The following is a 17,742-nucleotide window of genomic DNA, read 5'->3' on the forward strand; positions in this document are numbered from 1 at the left end:
GCAGCAGGAAACAGTCCGGTCTCCCTCTCCCGTCTCTTTCAATCCTTTACTTTCCTCTCATTTCAATAAGGAAGCTACTGAACTATATGAATATAAAAAAATATAATAACTATGAGTATTAACTATGCTGTGCTTCAGTATGGGCCCACTCCAAAACAAATCGTGTTTGATGTATGCCTCAGGGATTCTGTTTTTGGTAGGATAGTTTTATCTTCAAGAATGAGACAGTAATTGGTTCATGGAGCAATCTACATTTTCCAAATGCCACCATAAATAACTACTTAAGCGCCTTTGTTCTGTGGCACACTCTTATTTTGCCCGATGTCGGAAGAAAGAGGAGCAAAGCAAGCAAGACAAGGCACAAAGTCTTGCATATATTGAGTTGAAGGAGGGAAGGAAGAAAGAAAATTTTCCTTTTTTAAAAGTTTACCCAATTCAAGTATTTCAAGTATTCCTATGGGGTTACAAATCTATGGATCCAATAAATACACCCATTCAAATTGCAGTTGATAAAATTACATTGCAAATAGTAAAACTATATTCATCCTGGATTTGGCTTATTAGGTAAGTCAACCAAGTTGCATAAAACAGCCTGAAGCTTGCTATTTTTAACATCACGAATTTCATCGAGGACCTTATTTTATAAAGTAGCTCCAATTTAGAACAAAGAAAACATTTTATTTTAAAAATATTTAACTGTCTAATACATTACACTTCAACAATATTTATAGTAAAGGATCTTACAAGAAACAGTTTTGATATATTAGTATAAGAAATATTCTTTATCCACATGGGGACCTTCTCTGTAGTGTAAAAACACCATTTTAGCTGAAATGACATTTGCATATAAAACCTACCAGTGATGCTACTGCTTAATTTGCACAGTGATTTTTTTTTAAAAAAGAACACAAAAACAGTACCCAAAATATACAGCTAATGCAAGTTATACACAGCTAACAAAAATTATAGGAACACCATCGCAAATTCATCTCCACTTGGTCAGAAAGTACACACAGGAGAAGTATGACTGTTCTCTGATATGGCTTATCAAATTAAAACACCAAAGCAATTCAGCAAGCTTCACAGATTGGAGAACTCCACCAATAATGCACTTTGATATATCCTGTTGTCAAAGCTTATGGGCAGCATCTATAAGGGCCATGGTAAGTCACTAAAATCAACTGGACCACCAAGCCCTGCATCTGCTTCCAAAAGGCTCATAATAACTGCCATGGCTGCCTCATCATTGCTGGGGCTGCTGGATCCTTGGTCATTGTCTATCATATCAATGCCTATATGCGAGTTTTCCCCTGGAAAGAGAATAGAAAAATTCAATGTTACAATAATTCTATTTCTAAGCTAATTTTCACACTTTGTAAAATATACAGTATAATTGAGAGCACTATTCAGAGCAATTGCATATTATGAGCTCTCTTATTTAACAGCTGACTTGACCTGTCAAATGTACAATGAAATGAAACATCCATATGGCATTATATACTTGACCACATTATAGTATAAATAATTAAACGTGGGATAAAATACTGCTAGTTGATGTTTAGAGTGTCTTAAGAGTTTTTCTGAGGGATAAGGTAGATTGAAATTGAAAAAATAACCTATTTTTATTAAAAATATCAATATAAAATATTCTAAATTGGAATATTTAAGATATTAATCTTACATTTTAGTAACTTGGAAAATTATTAGTATACTACCAAAAATTGTAGAATTTCTTTTAGGAAACAATGTTGGACCTAACTAAAAACATCTACCAACAAAATGATCCTCCAAAACTCAAAGGCTTTATTAATACAATATTACATTCTACAATATGCTCATATTTTAATTTTATCTATCTTTCCTTAGAAATTCTATTCATTCCATGGCAGGATTCACCCTTAAGGATTTCACCTAGCTCAGGGGTAGGCAACCTCGGCTCTTTTATGACTCATGGACTTCAACCGAGGTTGCCTACCCCTGACCTAGCTATACAATGAAAGGGCTCTACTCTTCTGTTCCTCATTTTAATCTTGTATCTTTCATGAATTGGCCTACCAAGAATAGAGTTGTTGTCAGAATATGGATAGACTGGATTGTCTTGTATCTGGCCAGACAATATACTGGCAGGAGGAATGTCTGGTGTTCCACCATTCAAAATCTAAAAGAAAATGAAAACAAAATAAAAGGCTTTATATTCAGTCTATTTTATACATAAAAGTCTAGCATAAAGTTAACACTTCAACGAAATCTATAACTGGCAATGACAGTATATTTCTATACATTTTTTTGTCTACATTACATAGCCATGCAACTTCCTCAGTAATTTGCTTTGTAGGTTTACCCATCAACTTAGTGTCAAAGAAGTCCTATTCAGGCAGAATACCAGTTTATTACTGCTATAATTAGAATCTGTCAACATCCAGCTTGAGAATCCAAATAAAACTCCAGGTTCATTCCGTTCCCAAAAATCTTATTATTTATTGAATACATTGCATGGTAATGTCGAAGCAAACTAACTCTGAGGTTCCCAGACACCAAGTTCATAGAATTAAACAATATTTTCCCCAGCCAAACCCCCAACTTCTCACGTAGTCCATGTAGACAATTTCATTTTCTTATGGGAATTGTCCGCTTCCTTTCCACACCTGCTGCGATGTCCTTGGAAAGGTTTCAGGCTCTCACGGTCTTCAGTGGAATCGTAGAGGCTTCGTTTCTCCATCTAACCCATTCTAAAGCAACTCTTCCCCTCCTTACTCTAATGGCAAGCTGAAATGAAGACGCACGTAACTGCCAAAGTTTCATTCTTGACATAATCATTCTAGAGATTTCTAACAGGGAACCAAATTTTGGTGAATCTTGCCTACACCCTATGCTTCATAGTTAGTAAGATCCTATTCACCATGTGAAAAATCCCATGTGATTATTTCACTTATCAAACCTTGTCTTCAGAAATAAAATTGATTCATTATGTTACAAAATTCACACGCACATGCTTACTGTAATATCATACTTCAAAAACAATGCTGTCACCAATATTACCCTTACACATATCCGAAGTGATGACACTACATTCCACACGATGCTCTATGTAGACAAAATGAAATTAGATAATTACATCACTTATCAAAATCAAATGTGACTGCATAAGATAGTGTGCCCTATCTTTTTAATTTCTGGGAAGTAGGAATTGTTTCAGGACTACATTATTTTAAATGGAAGAATGGATTTATTCTTCAGATGTAATGGCTACACCACATTCTTATATACTATTAGATAACCCATGACCTGTTGGGTCATTTCAGAGATATTGCCTTACATAACCAAGGAAGGATGACCAAGAACAAAAAAGCAGTACAAGTGGGAGCAACTTCTGACTTCCTGCCCACTTGACTGTGGCTGACCGTCCTTTGGCAGCTGATGGTGGGAGTGGTCTCTTCTATCTCTGGAGGACTAGGATGGGACTGGTCTACCCGATTCCCAGTGGCTGAAGAAGGGGCAGTCTACCTGCCCTCCAGATGGCCAGACGGCTAGGGCAGGCCAGTGTAGTGAACCTCCAACTAGTAGCACAGCAACACTGAGGTGACTACAAATTTGCCAAATTTCAATTCAAGGAGAGTTATGGGACCCAGATTTTGGACACATTCCATAGTGTCATCATTTGAAGTACTTTGATTCAAAAATACTTGCCTTATGACGTACTGTTTCACCCAGTTAAAAGTTATAGGCATGAGAGTTTAGTAGCATATTGTGTAATGAAATATGGGAATGATCTCGGGAAAGGGGGAGAGAGATGCTGCCTAGCGAACAATCAGATAAGAGAGGCAGGAGCCGCCAGTGTAGTGGGGGAAAGTTTGTTATTTTCAGACTGGTAAGATTCTACTATAGTAGATTTTCCGTATCTAATTGGGTTTTCTGTTTGGTTTACCCAGGAAGGCCAACATATATAGACAGATAAAGCAAACAGAAAAGGTAGAAGAAAACAAACTATTACAATAATAGAATCAGGTTGGATCAAGCTGGAAAAAAGACAAAACCATTAAAGAATACTAAAAACACCACAAGGAATTAGAGACCATTATTATTGTAGTCCTCATCATTCTCACCCTCATCTACTTTCTTTCAAAGATAATGATCTCATAGAGTTCCATAAGCTCTTGGTGAGCCCCTCTTATAGCCAACGTCTGTTGTTCTGTCCTTGCAGACCTAAATTTGAATCTATTTCAGCTTGTGAAAACTGGATAAAGCTGCATCATTAGGAAAGGAGTAGATCATTTATATTTCTGACAGCCGGCTGTTGCCCAATGCCCATATCTTTTTAACACCTTGTTATGCTGTTCTTTTACCTGATAGTAGAACCTGGTGAACAAAGTAGGTAACATTTTCTCATGAGGAGTCCGTTTTCTCAAGGGAGAAGCTGGTGCTGAGTTGGCAAAGAGGTGGAGTCTTAAAAATAATAAAAATGGACTTGGAGAATGAATTGGAGGTATAAAGGCTGGCAAACCATGATGGACCCAACATTGCTTTGACAGTTGAAACAGGTCGATTTAAGAAAAAGCAATGGCAAATCAAAACAAGTAATTTTGGAACTGTTGAAGATTTGTTAGTTCAAGTGGACCCTAAACACACTTGAAGCAGAGAGGGGCAGGGCCTGGAGAAGACTGCCAAAGAGAAGCTCTGTGGGACAAAATCTACTCAGAAGATCACTATGGAGAGGAGAGATATCACATTCAACCAGCCAAAGAAAGAGAATGACAATCTGAGAAACAGAATGCCAGTTACCTTAATTGTAAAGTAATAGTAAAGTAGGAGGTAGGGATAGCATATAAGATTACTACTAGTCATATTTAGCCAACATATAGGATTGCATACATAGCAATGTAGATTTTACCAGAGGGAGAAAGCTTTATTTTGAAAGTACTGCAGAGAAAAAATTCTTTTAAAAAATTCTGTTTAGTCATTTCTAACTTATAGTAATATTATTTTGTGGCTGCTGTTACCAATTACAGGGAGGTGGGAGGCCAAAAACGAGTACTGTAAAGGAATGCAACTTAAAAATGAAATTATTTTCTGCTTGTTATGGTAAGAGAAAACAGGGGGGGAAGTCACAAAAAGTGCATCTTGAAAACCCCAGGAAGCCGTATTTCAATGTACCCCTGGTCACCCATTTTTTAATTATGAGAGAATTCCAACGTCACATATCAATTTTTTATAAAACCCCTCTAATGTTTAATGAGAAGACTACTTCCCCAGCCAGAATTCTCCAACCTCAGGAATAACAATAGCCCACAAACCCACAGCCACACTCTGCCAGGAATTATCCAGAACCAAAGACATGATACAGGAGGAATGAAAGAAACAATGTAATTTACAAAACCAATTGTAACAACTGCAACCAATTCTACTGGGACAAACATCAGCTCAACTGAAAACCAGAATCCATAAACACCAGCTGGCAGTCAATTGCCACAATCCCAAATGCCTAATCGCTACCCACATTGACACCAAACAGCACCAATTCAATTGTACACTGCCCAGAGTCACATTTGGTGAAATGGGTGACCATATAAATAAAAAAAATAAAATGCAGTTAGGTGATGGAAAGCGATAAACTTTGCTATATTTTGTCCTTCCTTTTTTTTTTACTTTAGATCCCCAGGGATATATTGAGATATATTGGTAAATTTCTGATAAGATATAAGTAGCTTTATATTGATAATCACATTACTATGTTAGGCACCCTGGTTCATAGGCATCCTGTGTATACTATAAATATCTGTATCTCGTTCCACTGAACATTTAATAAGGAACTGATAGATCCACAGCTCCAGTTTTCTGGAAATATGCCACGCATACTTGAGGCTTTCTTTAATGATACCCACAAAGAAAATACTGTAACATGATCAATAGTTACATACTATTTCTACTTAGAGGCAGGATACCATTAACCACAATGTACTTAGAACCCTACCTCAAGTACATTTAATAAGCTCTTCAAATTTATAAATGGGTACTTGTCATTATTAAATCAGTTTAATGGTTCTCAAATTTGTTACCTATTATTGAAGTCTTGGTCAATAAGGGAAATTATTTCTATGATACGTATTTATTAGTACAGGTATTCTTTGTATTATGAAAGCAGTTTTGTTTCCTTTGAATGATGAAGATCAAATTTCTGCTAAAGCTTGAATTCTGAAGCTTTCAATGTTTAAACTTAATAGATGGATTTATACATTTGTAGGGCAAAATACGTTCATATTCGTGTTTGTATTTAAAAGTTCTTTAAACAACTTTTTAAAAACCCACTTAGAATTATTATATTACTATGCCAGTCTATCATCTATTTCAACAGATTGCAAACGCTGCAATACATTCATTTTACAGATTTGTTATAATGGTTTGGTTAATTTATCTGGTAAAGTCTGACAATATAGCTTTTTTTTTTAAAAAAAACCTCTTTTAAATTCTCCCATCTCACCTTTTTGCCTCCTGGTGATGAAGTGTCAGGGGGAGGTGTGCTGGTCATGTTCAAGGGGCTGGAGCCACAGCTTGAAGGGGAAGATCCTCGTATCCTGTTACACCAACGTCAGCCAAATTAAAAAAGGCACAAAAAATTAAGTCATTTTTTTAGGATGACATTATCACAACCCCCAAATTATAATCTGAAACCCTATATATGTGCTTAGAGTTTTGGAGTTTACACACAATTAAAGAATTCTCTTTAGTACGTTATATTTAGAAAATATTCCAGTAAATCATAAACTCAGTTTCTAGACTGCAGTTTCTAGACTCACATTGTGTTCATGGTGGGACAGTCATAGCATTCTTATCAGGTTTTAGGATTAAGTTTTTGATTTTTATCTCCTAAGAAACATGGCTCTAATTTGCTATGTACTGTACATGCCTGGATATGGCAAAAGGAAAATAAAATTGGCAAACAAGCTACATTTCCAGAAGTTCAGTCTATTTTGCCTTTCTGTGATTACTATGATTTAGAACAGGGATTCCCAACCTGTGGGCTGCAGCCTGGTTGTGGGCCGTGGCCTGCTGGCCACCTCCTCACTTGCTCTAGTGCCACGGCTGCGGGGTGCAAAAGGAGGCTGTCACTGTGCCTCGGGGCATGAAAATGGGCCACTGCTGTGCCTCAGGGCACAAAAACAGGATGCCATGGCAGCGCCTTGGGGTGTGAAAATGGAACACTGCTTCCGTGCCTTGGGGCATGAAAATGGGCACTGCCGCACTGCAAAAACAGACCACCACAGCACTGCAAGGTGCAAAAATAGACACCACCATGCCATGGGGTGCAGAAACAAGGCGCTGCGCCATGCAGGAATGGGGCAGGGGTAGTGAGTATCATGCGGGTGCTAAAACCACTCAGTGCATGCTTGCGGCCCCTTGTGCGCACACGTGCATGCACGTATGTAAAATGCTTCTTCCTCCCTTTTCCTTCGGTCGGCCAACTGACGAAAGTTTGGTGACCTCTGATTTAGAAGGCAATATGTTGACTATTGTTCATCATAATCTTGGAAACTGAGAAATTGGATTTATTAAACTTTTTCCTCAATTACTGCTTATTTATTGTAGATAAACCATCCTAAAATATTTAATAATTTTAATAATTTTAAACTATGAGCTTTTCCTTACCTATGAATCTCCATTATTTCTTCAGCAATCATCCTTCCAATTTTACCAGCACCAGCTCTTGTTCCACCTGGAATACCAGGAACTGTGGGAAGGGCCCTTTTTGGACCACCTTAAAAAGATTTTCCAAAAAAAAAGGAAAATGCAATTAAATAAAAAGGGAAAGAAAAAGGACACACAAGCTAATATACAGTATGCCTGCAATGTACACATTTATTCTGAATATAGGTAGTTTTCGACTTATGGCCACAACTGAGTTCAAAATTTCAATTGCTAAGCAAGACGTCAAGTGAATTTTCCCCCATTTTATGAACTTTCTTGCTACAGTTGTTAAGTGCATCTGGCTTCCACATTGACTTTGTTTGTCAGGTTGCAAAAGATGATCACATGACCCCAGGACACTGCAACCATCATAAATAAATGCCAGTTGCAAAGCATTTGAATTTTAATCACATGACCACAGGGAAGCAGCAATGGTCGCAAACGTGAAAAACAATCATAAATCACTCTTTTCAATGCTATTGTAACTTCAAATGGTCACTAAACAAATTGTAAGATGAGGATTACCTGTACTTGCACCTCCATACTTCAAATACCCTTTGCAATTGTTTTAATTCTATTATATTTTTTCCCTTTGCTTTCAATCTCATCTTATTTCACTAAACATTAATTTCAATGCAGTAAAGTTGTTCTAAGATTACATGAAGAGTAAGGTACTGTGTGCTTTATGCCTAAAATGTGATTTTAATATATTTCATGGTCACTGGCATGCATTCCTACGGAAAGCCTGATCCTATTAATCCTGATTCTTGAGAGCTGTTCAATGCATTTTTATGCATTTTCTCTTTCATTGTAAGAGAAATCTCTTTTAAAACTCAGATGATGTTTTTCCAGGGATAAAAGTCCTTCTACCTGTTGAACAGAACTAATTTCTATTTCCTGCTACAATTCTTATGTTAATGATATTCAATTTTCATTAAATGGCAAAAAAATGATATCTTTATTTTTTTTTAAAGGTGATCCTACCGACCACTTTTTGTGGGTAGCCCCTGGTGTACTTATGCAAAGTTAAGTGCCTGTAAATAAAGTAACCTTACAGCACGGGATTTAAAAGATTGCCCTGGGATACAAAGTCATTTAATGGGCTTTTCTAGCCAAGCTTACTGCATTTCACAATGGGTTTATAGGGCACTGCAAGCCTCTTACAGGAGGAAATCACTGAAGTTGAAGAACTTTCAGTATCTCTATTGTTAAGATAGATAGCCTTGGTGGAGCAGTGGGCTAATGCCTCCTTAAGTCAGTGTTTTTCAACCTTTTTTGGGCAAAGGCACACTTGTTTCATGAAAAAAATCACGAGGCACTCCACCATTAGAAAATGTTAAAAAATTTAACTCTGTGCCTATATTGACTATATATAAAGTAATTCTCTTGAATAGGAATCAAATAAACACAAAGAAAGTATTTTATAATTACTTTTCAATTTTTCCCACGGCACACCAGGCAACATCTCGCGGCACACTAGTGTGCCGCGGAACAGTGGTTGAAAAACACTGCCTTAAGTAACACCAGCTGCCTGCAATTAGTGCAGGTTCGCATCCCACCAGGCTCAAGGTTGATTCAGCCTTCCATCCTTCCGAGATAGGTAAAATGAGGACCCAGATTGTTGGGGGCAATTAAGCTGACTTTGTAATAAAGGCCTAATAAGCAGGCATATACATAGAATGAAGGCTACTGCTAAGCTTGTAAGCCGCCCTGAGTCTTCGGAGAAGGGCGGGATATAAATGGAATTAAAATAAATAAAATAAAATAAATAAATAACTAGAATATAAATCCATAATATAGATCCAAAATAATGGTTCTATCCACCATGCATTTAATTTCATCATGTGCTAAAGAAAAAGGACAGCATGGGGCTTTTGGTGGAAAACATCCACCACCCTGATATTTCGCTTTATATTCCACATAATTTGTTATATTTATTTTTGGATTAGGGATCACTTTGGGCTGTCACCCCCATTGCTCAACTTTCTTGACATTTCCTAGCTTTTTAAATTTTCCCCTCCTTGATACTTCTTCAGGTTCTTGAGTGTGATATGGAAGGAAGACATAGTTACAGGCTTGAAATACATATTAAGCATTTCAAATTGCACTAAGTTCAATAAAACAAATCGAAAGAAGTTTGTTACAGTCTTCTAATTACCTTCCCCTGCTTGGAGTACACTATCCATGCTGTGAGGTGAAGCTGCTAGTTGTGGAAAAGACGTATCTCCACTATCAAGCGTATTAGCACTGGGGATTCAGAAGAAACATAAATGCATCATTTTATGTGACTAATTATTTAGCATAGCAAAATACTTCATTTTTATTGTCAGCTTCGTTACTGTGCAACATATAAATTGTTGTGGATTCTTATCAAATTTAGCAAACTTGATACATAGAAGGCAGAGTGAACTATATTTTTTTTTCACCAAGAAAAGAAAAATACGTACGAAACCACTGTGTTCGTTGAGACAATATATTCTACTTCTTTGGTCCAAGGGTTCATGAAACTGAACCAACAACTCCTCAGTGTAATAAAAGATCCATCTTTGACTTTAAACTTGTAACAGTTAGTACTAATTTTCTCTCTCGACTGTAAAACTGAAAAAAAGACAAAAAGGATCAGGTTTGTACAACTGTCTTGTGTGTGGTACAAGTACAATGGTCATATTAATTTTTTCCAAGGTTCTTAGCTCATTTTTCTAGTCAGGGGGGAAAAATCTGAACCATTTGGCTACTTTACAGATAACATTTTACCTTGCCGATGACATTCTGCAAGATGTCCTATATCATCTTGATGAAAATATTCATAACATGATGTACCTAGAAGCTCCTGTGGTAAATATGCCAAAATTGCAGTCGCCCTAAAATAGAGAAATGCTTCACTGTTTCTAATTAATTATGCAGAAATTAGTATAAAAGTAGAAAGAAAATCAATTTGCTGTTTTCTTGTATCTTTAAGAGACACTAAACTACAGAAATTGGGATGTGACTTCTTCAAAAATTAATATCTGTTGGACAATGTTCATAAATTAGGCTATTATTGTTATGCTACAGTCCATAAGGAAATCAACAATTCTTTAATATACTCAATTTGTTATGTAATACCCTGTCATAAAGTCATAAATTATTATGACAGTTACGCCTGAAGAAAATCAGACTGCAACTAGAATATAAAAATTCAAATACACTGTTTTTGAAAGGAAAACTCAAATTGGGAGTTCAGTTATAAAGAACTCAAATTCTTCTCTATAATTAATAGCACATGCAACAAATATAAATGATGGTGCTTATAGCTCAAAATGAGAACCATTTTAGAGAACACAAAAAACAGTTAAAAACTGAGCTACATAAACACATACACAAACAGATAATGTGCCCTAACACAGATGTGATGGAATATGTACACAACTTAAAATATATAACTGTAGATTGGGGTTTGATTATTGACAAAAATTATTTAAAATTCTCAAGACAATCCCTGCAACATAATGTGAAAGTGTGTTTGTGTGTGTATAAAATACGTTTATGTGCATATTCCTATACTTAATAGTCTTCAGTCTTGTACATATGCCTGAAATATGTTTCCCCATCTTTAATTTGCCTGCTATATTTTGCTATTAGTAATACTGTCTTCTTTGTTACCATTATATTGGACATTTTTATAAGCAAATATTCTTTTGGCAAGAATATTTTATGACTAAAACTTTAGATACCAATTTTTAGCAATTGTATTTCATATAATTCCAATCAATGTTACCAAGTATTTTAAACCTTGCTGTCATCCTAAAAAAAAGAGATTACTTATACAATTATATACATTTTAAATAAACATTTGTCTTCCATTAAACTTGCATAATATTAGATTCTTATTTGGTAATATAGGATACCACCACCAAATAGAAACATATGAACACTATGGTAAATGTAGATATATTAAGTTTTTTTGAGAAATTCTTACCACATAAGATTTATATAGTTCAAAATATTAATAACCTAGAGTGCACCCACCAATTCTGCAGTGTACATAAATTTAAGAATGCAATGTAGTACAAGGAATTCTTATACAAGAATACATGAGTTATGAGAAGGGCTCCAAAATGAATATATTCAATGCTTATGTCATTTCAGAGTGAAAGCAGCATACATTCTATTTTTAAATAGAATTTTGTGACAACATTTAAAAGAGTTTTAAACATTAACTAGTATTTTATACTCAGAAATGTATCCTAAGGTGTATCTTTATTATGTTATGACAATAAACCAAAAGTCATTCATAGCAAATACATAAAACAGCTATATCCCATTTATACAACTGTAGCTGTGATAATGCTAGCGTGATAAAAAGCATTGCCCAGAGCACTTTGTAATGGGGACGCGGTGGCTCAGTGGGTTAGGACGCTGAGCTTGTCGATCAGAAGGTCGGCAGTTTGGTGGGTCGAATCACAAGTGCCGCGTAACAGAGTGAGCGCCTGTTACTCATCCCAGCTTCTGCCAACCTAGCAGTTCGAAAGCATGTAAAAATGCAAGTAGAAAAATAGGGACCACTAACGGTGGGAAGGTAACAGTGTTCCATGCGCCTTTGGCATCTAGTCATGCCGGCCACATGACCACGGAGACGTCCTCGGACAAGCGCTGGCTCTTAGGCTTTGAAACAGAGATGAGCACCGGCCCCTAGAGTTGGAAACGACTAGCACGCATGTGCGGGGGAACCTTTACCTTTACCCATCTTGAAGAACCTGACTATGCAAAATAGTTTTTTTCATTTCCCCACACATAACCATGTTATTATAATCTGGTAGAACTAATCTGCAACTTTATCATTCAACAAGGAATCATTAGGGAGATTTTCTAATTTGCTGATTTGACCTAAGAGCATTTTACTTGATTAGAGCAAGCTAAGGGTGGCTTCCATTTACCCTCCACATTCCATGAAGCTGAATAAAGTTCAAAAGATATTATGGCAGAAAGGTCTGTGTAGCAATAGCTAAGCAGAAAATACCAATAATCTTTTAAGCTTTCTCTGAGCAGGGAATGCTGGATATACGCCAACGTCCAAGTAACTGGTTTAGCTAGACTGACTACATTGATTTTAACTGGAATTCCTTGGGTATGAGAATGTTTATTTTGTTCTCTACTCCCTTTACCGCAATAAAACTTTTATTTATTGTGGATTGGTTTAACACTGGAATTTCGTTGGTTTAATTAAAAAAATTCTCATTAAAAGCTTCCTCATGAGAAATGCAACAGTTATAAATACAAATTAGCTGTGTTTTGTATTTCTGGATTTTGGTTGGGACAATCCAAAGCATCTTCCTCTCTACTTTTTTCCCTATGGCTGCACTGGAAAGTGAAGTTCTCAGAGAAAGAACTCAGAATTTCAGCCTGTCTGGTAACAATCTGTTGTAATTAATTATTGGGGACCTTTGAAATAAGGGTGAGGTTTTAAATTATCTTCCCTCCCAGTACATATACTGTACACATACCTTTCTTCAAAATAATCTCAGCTCCTACCAATCTAGAGTTAGGTTGCATATACTGGCATACAGTATTTTTTATTTTGCTTTTTGTTTTATTTTGATTTGGTTTGTTTTTTTTACAAAATACCAGTTCCAGTGCTCTCAGCAATACATCTGGCATTGGCTTAATACAGCTATTGTTCGGCTTAACACAACTGCTGAAAATTAATTATAGCTGATGCAATAAATTCAGCAGCCCCTTGCATTCTAATTAATTTCCTATACTTTCCCCTTTGGAAAAGTAAATAAACTCATTAATAGAACCTTTTACTCCCTCCTACATAATTAGAATAGCATATAGAATAACAAGAGTTTGAAGGGACCTTGGAGGTCTTCTTGTCCAACCTGCTGCTCAGGCAGGAAAATTATAGAGCAACAGATATCAAAGGAACTGTTTTTAAAATCTACTAAGTGCATTTTTACAATCTAATTGAGGACTGTATACTTGTATCTCTTAGACCAAGGGTCCTCAAACTCGGCCCTTTTATGACTCGTGGACTTCAACTCCCAGAATTCCTCAGCCAGGCATGCTGGCTGAGGAATTCTGGGAGTTGAAGTCCACAAGTCATAAAAGGGCCGAGTTTGAAGACCCCTGTCTTAGACAGAGACCTCTCATGACTCTGGTGATAAGGCCTGCGTCAGCTGATGCTGCACTGTGAAAGGATAGCCTCACTTTGGCTTCTTGTACTATATTGGGAGTTGGGCAGGGGAAAGTAGCTCAAAGTTCACTTCAGCACAGCAAAGATAGATTGTGCATTGTGCCAGTATTTCCATTCAGACATTACCACGGTCATCATTCAGCCAATTGTCAATATTTTTAAGGATCTTTTTTTCCAAGTTTGCATTTTATGTTACAAAGAGTAAACAAATTAGGATACTCGGTTCAATTATATCAAAGTGCTGAAGTATCTTGCAATTTGTTCATCATCATACAAACATTATTGTTGCTTCAAACAAGCCACCTATGGTCATCTCAAAAGAATAAGAATTATTGTCCTCAAAGGAAGAATTAAATGCTGTTCTTACCTCTGATCTACAAATACAAATTTGCCATCAATTGCATGTCGCGAAACATATTCTGTGGGTTTAACCCTGATTTCTCCATTTAACGGTTGCGGAACTACATGAGGATGTAAACGTCCGATTGCAACAAGACAACTTAAGTTACAGCCTTCATTGTCAGGCTCATTGTCTTCATCTAGACCCATTTTTGTTGGTGGCCAGCTTTTTAAATATCCTGTGCTGTGGATAGTACAAAAGCTTTTGCGATCTGCTACAAAACAAAATAAGGTTAAATAAATACGCAAACAAATACATTCACAGCTTGGAATCAAGAGAAACTGCGTGTTATAAACCAGTAAATGGAGACAGAGATGGGGTCTCTAGGAAGAGAGCAATGGTAAAACACTTCCAAAAATTCTTGCTAAGGAAATCGCAAGAATTAGTTCAGGCAGTTCCCAAAAGCCAACACTAACTCAAAGGCACCAGAAAGAAAAATACAAACAAAATAAACTTTAATCAGCACTGCCCTTACACTTGATTCGGCGGCCACAGACATGCTACATTGTTCTGAAGCCAGGAATAAACCATCATAGTTGACAGATTGCCCTAGCAAATCAATTGCTAAAATTGAATGGGGAGGACTTCTTGACCATGTCCAGAACCACAGAGTGTCATATTATGATTATTTGTTAACAGGCATTCTCGGCATATTGCCTCCACTTTGGAATGTGTTCCCTACATGATTTGTGAGCTACCAACACCAATATTTTTAGATGACTGTTGAAGACCAATCTCTTCATCATTCTCTATAATGAAGATGTAGTTATGGGTTTTGTAGTTATATATTTTAAATGGAATCCTATTTTTATTTCACCTGCTTTGCATTTTGTGTTTTAATTGACATTTTACTTAAGAAAACAAGCTATAAGTTATAACTGAATTCAGTATGTGAATTCATTTAAACTGAGATAATTTTAAGTTCTATTCATAAACCTAAGGTGTTTTTAAATCATATCAGCATGGAAAACCTATCCTGCATTCAAATAAACATTATAGTTATAGTTATATTCTGCTTTTAAATTTTGATTGAGTTGGTATTTTAGTCTTAATAAATACCATTTGAAAGATGTTTTTCTAGGACACTAAGGAAAACTGCTTTCCCCAATAGCTTTTCTTCATTCAATATACAGGCTTGCATAAATCACAACAGTTAATTGCCTTTATCTATATAACACCAAATAATTTAGATTTTGCTGGATTTGTTGCCTGGGTCTGTAAAAAATAACTTTTTTATCCTACTTTGTATACAAATGTTGTATCACCTAATGCCACTTAGAGCTTCATAATACCTTTCTTTTTAGAACAGGTGGAAGGAAAGTCTTTGTCTTCTACTTTCACTGAGGGTCTGTTGCATTTCATTCTACAAAAAAATGATCGTCTTGCTCCAGAACACAGTCGTGATGGCCCAGGTGTTATATCTGTTTTGACTGGAAGTCCAGCTGCATGAAGAGAAAAAGTATTAATTCCAAACTGTTGAGTATGTCTGATCCAAGCTTTCATTTTCAAGTCTACAAACTCTGGTTATGTTTAGTCTGAGTTATGTGTTATATTTTAATGGGAAACAAAAACAAATCCCAACAACCTTGTCCTAGCCCCACTGTTTATCCCACCTTTATTAATTTATGTAATTCATTAACAATTAATTAGTTATAAATATTAATAACAGAAAACTTCAGAATTAGTATAGGACTATAGTTTACAAAAGTTCCAAGAAGAATCGTAACTAATTATTATTCTAGGTTCTGCTACACATGGACTTAAATTTGTCTGAAGGTTCTAGCAGGACAGCACAGCTCTCAAATAGCCTGGACTGAAAAAGTGGGATAAGTCCTCTTATTTGAGATTGCTGGGATCTTTCACCAAAGGGCACAGTGGGAGGGACACACATGGAGCAGTGAGAGAGGAAGGGGACAGCCAGATCAGCCAAGTCAATCCTGGTGATCAGTGGGGTGATAGAGGTTGCAGCCAGATCAACTGCACATCCGATAACTAATATTCATTCTAAGGCTATAGCTTGTTGTTGTTGTTAGTCGCGAAGTCGTGTCCGACCCATCGCGACCCCATGGACAACGTTCCTCTAGGCCTTCCTGTCCTCCACCATCTTCTGGAATCCATTTAGGTTCACGCCTACTGCTTCAGTGACTCCATCCAGCCACCTCATTCTCTGTCATCTCCTTCTTCTCTTGCCCTCAACCTTTCCCATCATTAGGCTCTTCTCCAGTGAGTCCTTCCTTCTCATTAGGTGGCCAAAGTATTTGAGTTTCAACTTCAGGATCTGGCCTTCTAAAGAGCAGTCAGGGTTGATCTCCTCTAGGACTGACCGGTTTGATCACCTTGCAGTCCAAGGGACTCGCAGGAGTCTTCTCCAGCACCATAGTTCAAAGGCCTCAATTCTTTGGCGCTCAGCCTTTCTTATGGTCCAACTTTCACTGCCATACATTGCAACTGGGAAGACCATAGCCTTGACTATACACACTTTTGTTGACAGGGTGATGTCTCTGCTTTTTAGTGTGCTGTCTAGATTTGCCATGGCTTTCCTCCCGAGGAGCAAGCGTCTTTTAATTTCTTGGCTACAGTTCCCATCCGCAGTGATCTTGGAGCCCAGGAAAATAAAATCTGTCACTACCTCCATTTCTTCCCCATCTATTTGCCAGGAATTGAGAGGGACGGATGCCATGATCTTGGTTTTCTTAATGTTAAGTTTCAACCCAACTTTTGTACTCTCCTTCTTCACCCGCAACAAGAGGCTCTTTAATTCCTCTTCACTTTCTGCCATTAGAGTGGTATCATCTTCATATCTTAGGTTGTTGATATTTCTCCCGGCAATCTTAATTCCAACTTTTGATTCATCTAGCTCTGCCTTTCTCATGATGTGCTCTGCATATAAGTTAAACAGGCAGGGTGACAGTATACAGCCTTGCCGGACTCGTTTCCCAATTTTGAACCAATCAGTGGTTCCATGTCCAGTTCTCACTGTTGCTTCTTGACCCGCATATAGGTTTCTCAGGAAACAAATATGATGGTCTGGTACTCCCATCTCTTTAAGAACTTGCCACAGTTTGTTGTGATCCACACAATCAAATGCTTTAGCATAGTCAATGAAGCTGAAGTAGATGTTTTTTCTGGAACTCCCTAGCTTTCTCCAAAGCTATAGCTAGTATAACATAATACTGATATATTAAATGACCATGTACAGTCTTTTGTAATTAGAAAAAAATCTCAACTTTTTTAAAAAACTATTTACTGTTATAAAGTATTTTTACTGTGTACTATCCCAAAATAAAATAAAAATAAAAGTTGGATAAACTGCCCAAGTACTCACTTTTTGCATCTATGAGCCTTTCCCGTGGGGCAGTATCTGAAGAAGAGAGTTGTTCCTTAACTTTGGCAATATCTTTAGGATGCAGGTAATCAAACAGGCTCTGGCCAATCAGATCGTTCTATGAAGAGAAAATACATACAACTAGCAAAGTCATTATAATCT

At 36.7% G+C, this 17,742-nt stretch overlaps 1 protein-coding gene across 4 annotated transcripts in view; it reads right to left on the reverse strand.

Annotated features, from left to right (window-relative positions):
- Positions 1–657: 657 nt before the first annotated feature.
- BMAL1 (basic helix-loop-helix ARNT like 1) overlaps positions 658–17,742 on the reverse strand; it is a 52,322-nt gene continuing 35,237 nt past the window's right edge. For 2 of the 4 annotated variants that reach the window (XM_081314668.1, XM_081314667.1), the window contains exons 10-19: positions 17,581–17,698; positions 15,548–15,697; positions 14,223–14,469; positions 10,435–10,541; positions 10,128–10,278; positions 9,839–9,927; positions 7,642–7,750; positions 6,476–6,569; positions 2,056–2,158; positions 658–1,310 (exon numbers count right to left, since the gene is read on the reverse strand). In XM_081314668.1, coding sequence (XP_081170794.1) covers positions 1,150–1,310; positions 2,056–2,158; positions 6,476–6,569; positions 7,642–7,750; positions 9,839–9,927; positions 10,128–10,278; positions 10,435–10,541; positions 14,223–14,469; positions 15,548–15,697; positions 17,581–17,698 — 1,329 coding nt within the window. In that variant the 3' untranslated portion in view covers positions 658–1,149. Of the gene's footprint in view, positions 1,311–2,055; positions 4,444–6,475; positions 6,570–7,641; positions 7,751–9,838; positions 9,928–10,127; positions 10,279–10,434; positions 10,542–14,222; positions 14,470–15,547; positions 15,698–17,580; positions 17,699–17,742 lie in introns of all 4 variants that reach the window. The other 2 variants (XM_081314669.1, XR_014024723.1) reach the window with 2 other exon arrangements.

This window comes from Vipera berus, assembly GCF_964194415.1.
Source record: "Vipera berus genome assembly, chromosome: 1".
Classification (NCBI taxonomy): Eukaryota; Metazoa; Chordata; class Lepidosauria; order Squamata; family Viperidae; genus Vipera; species Vipera berus.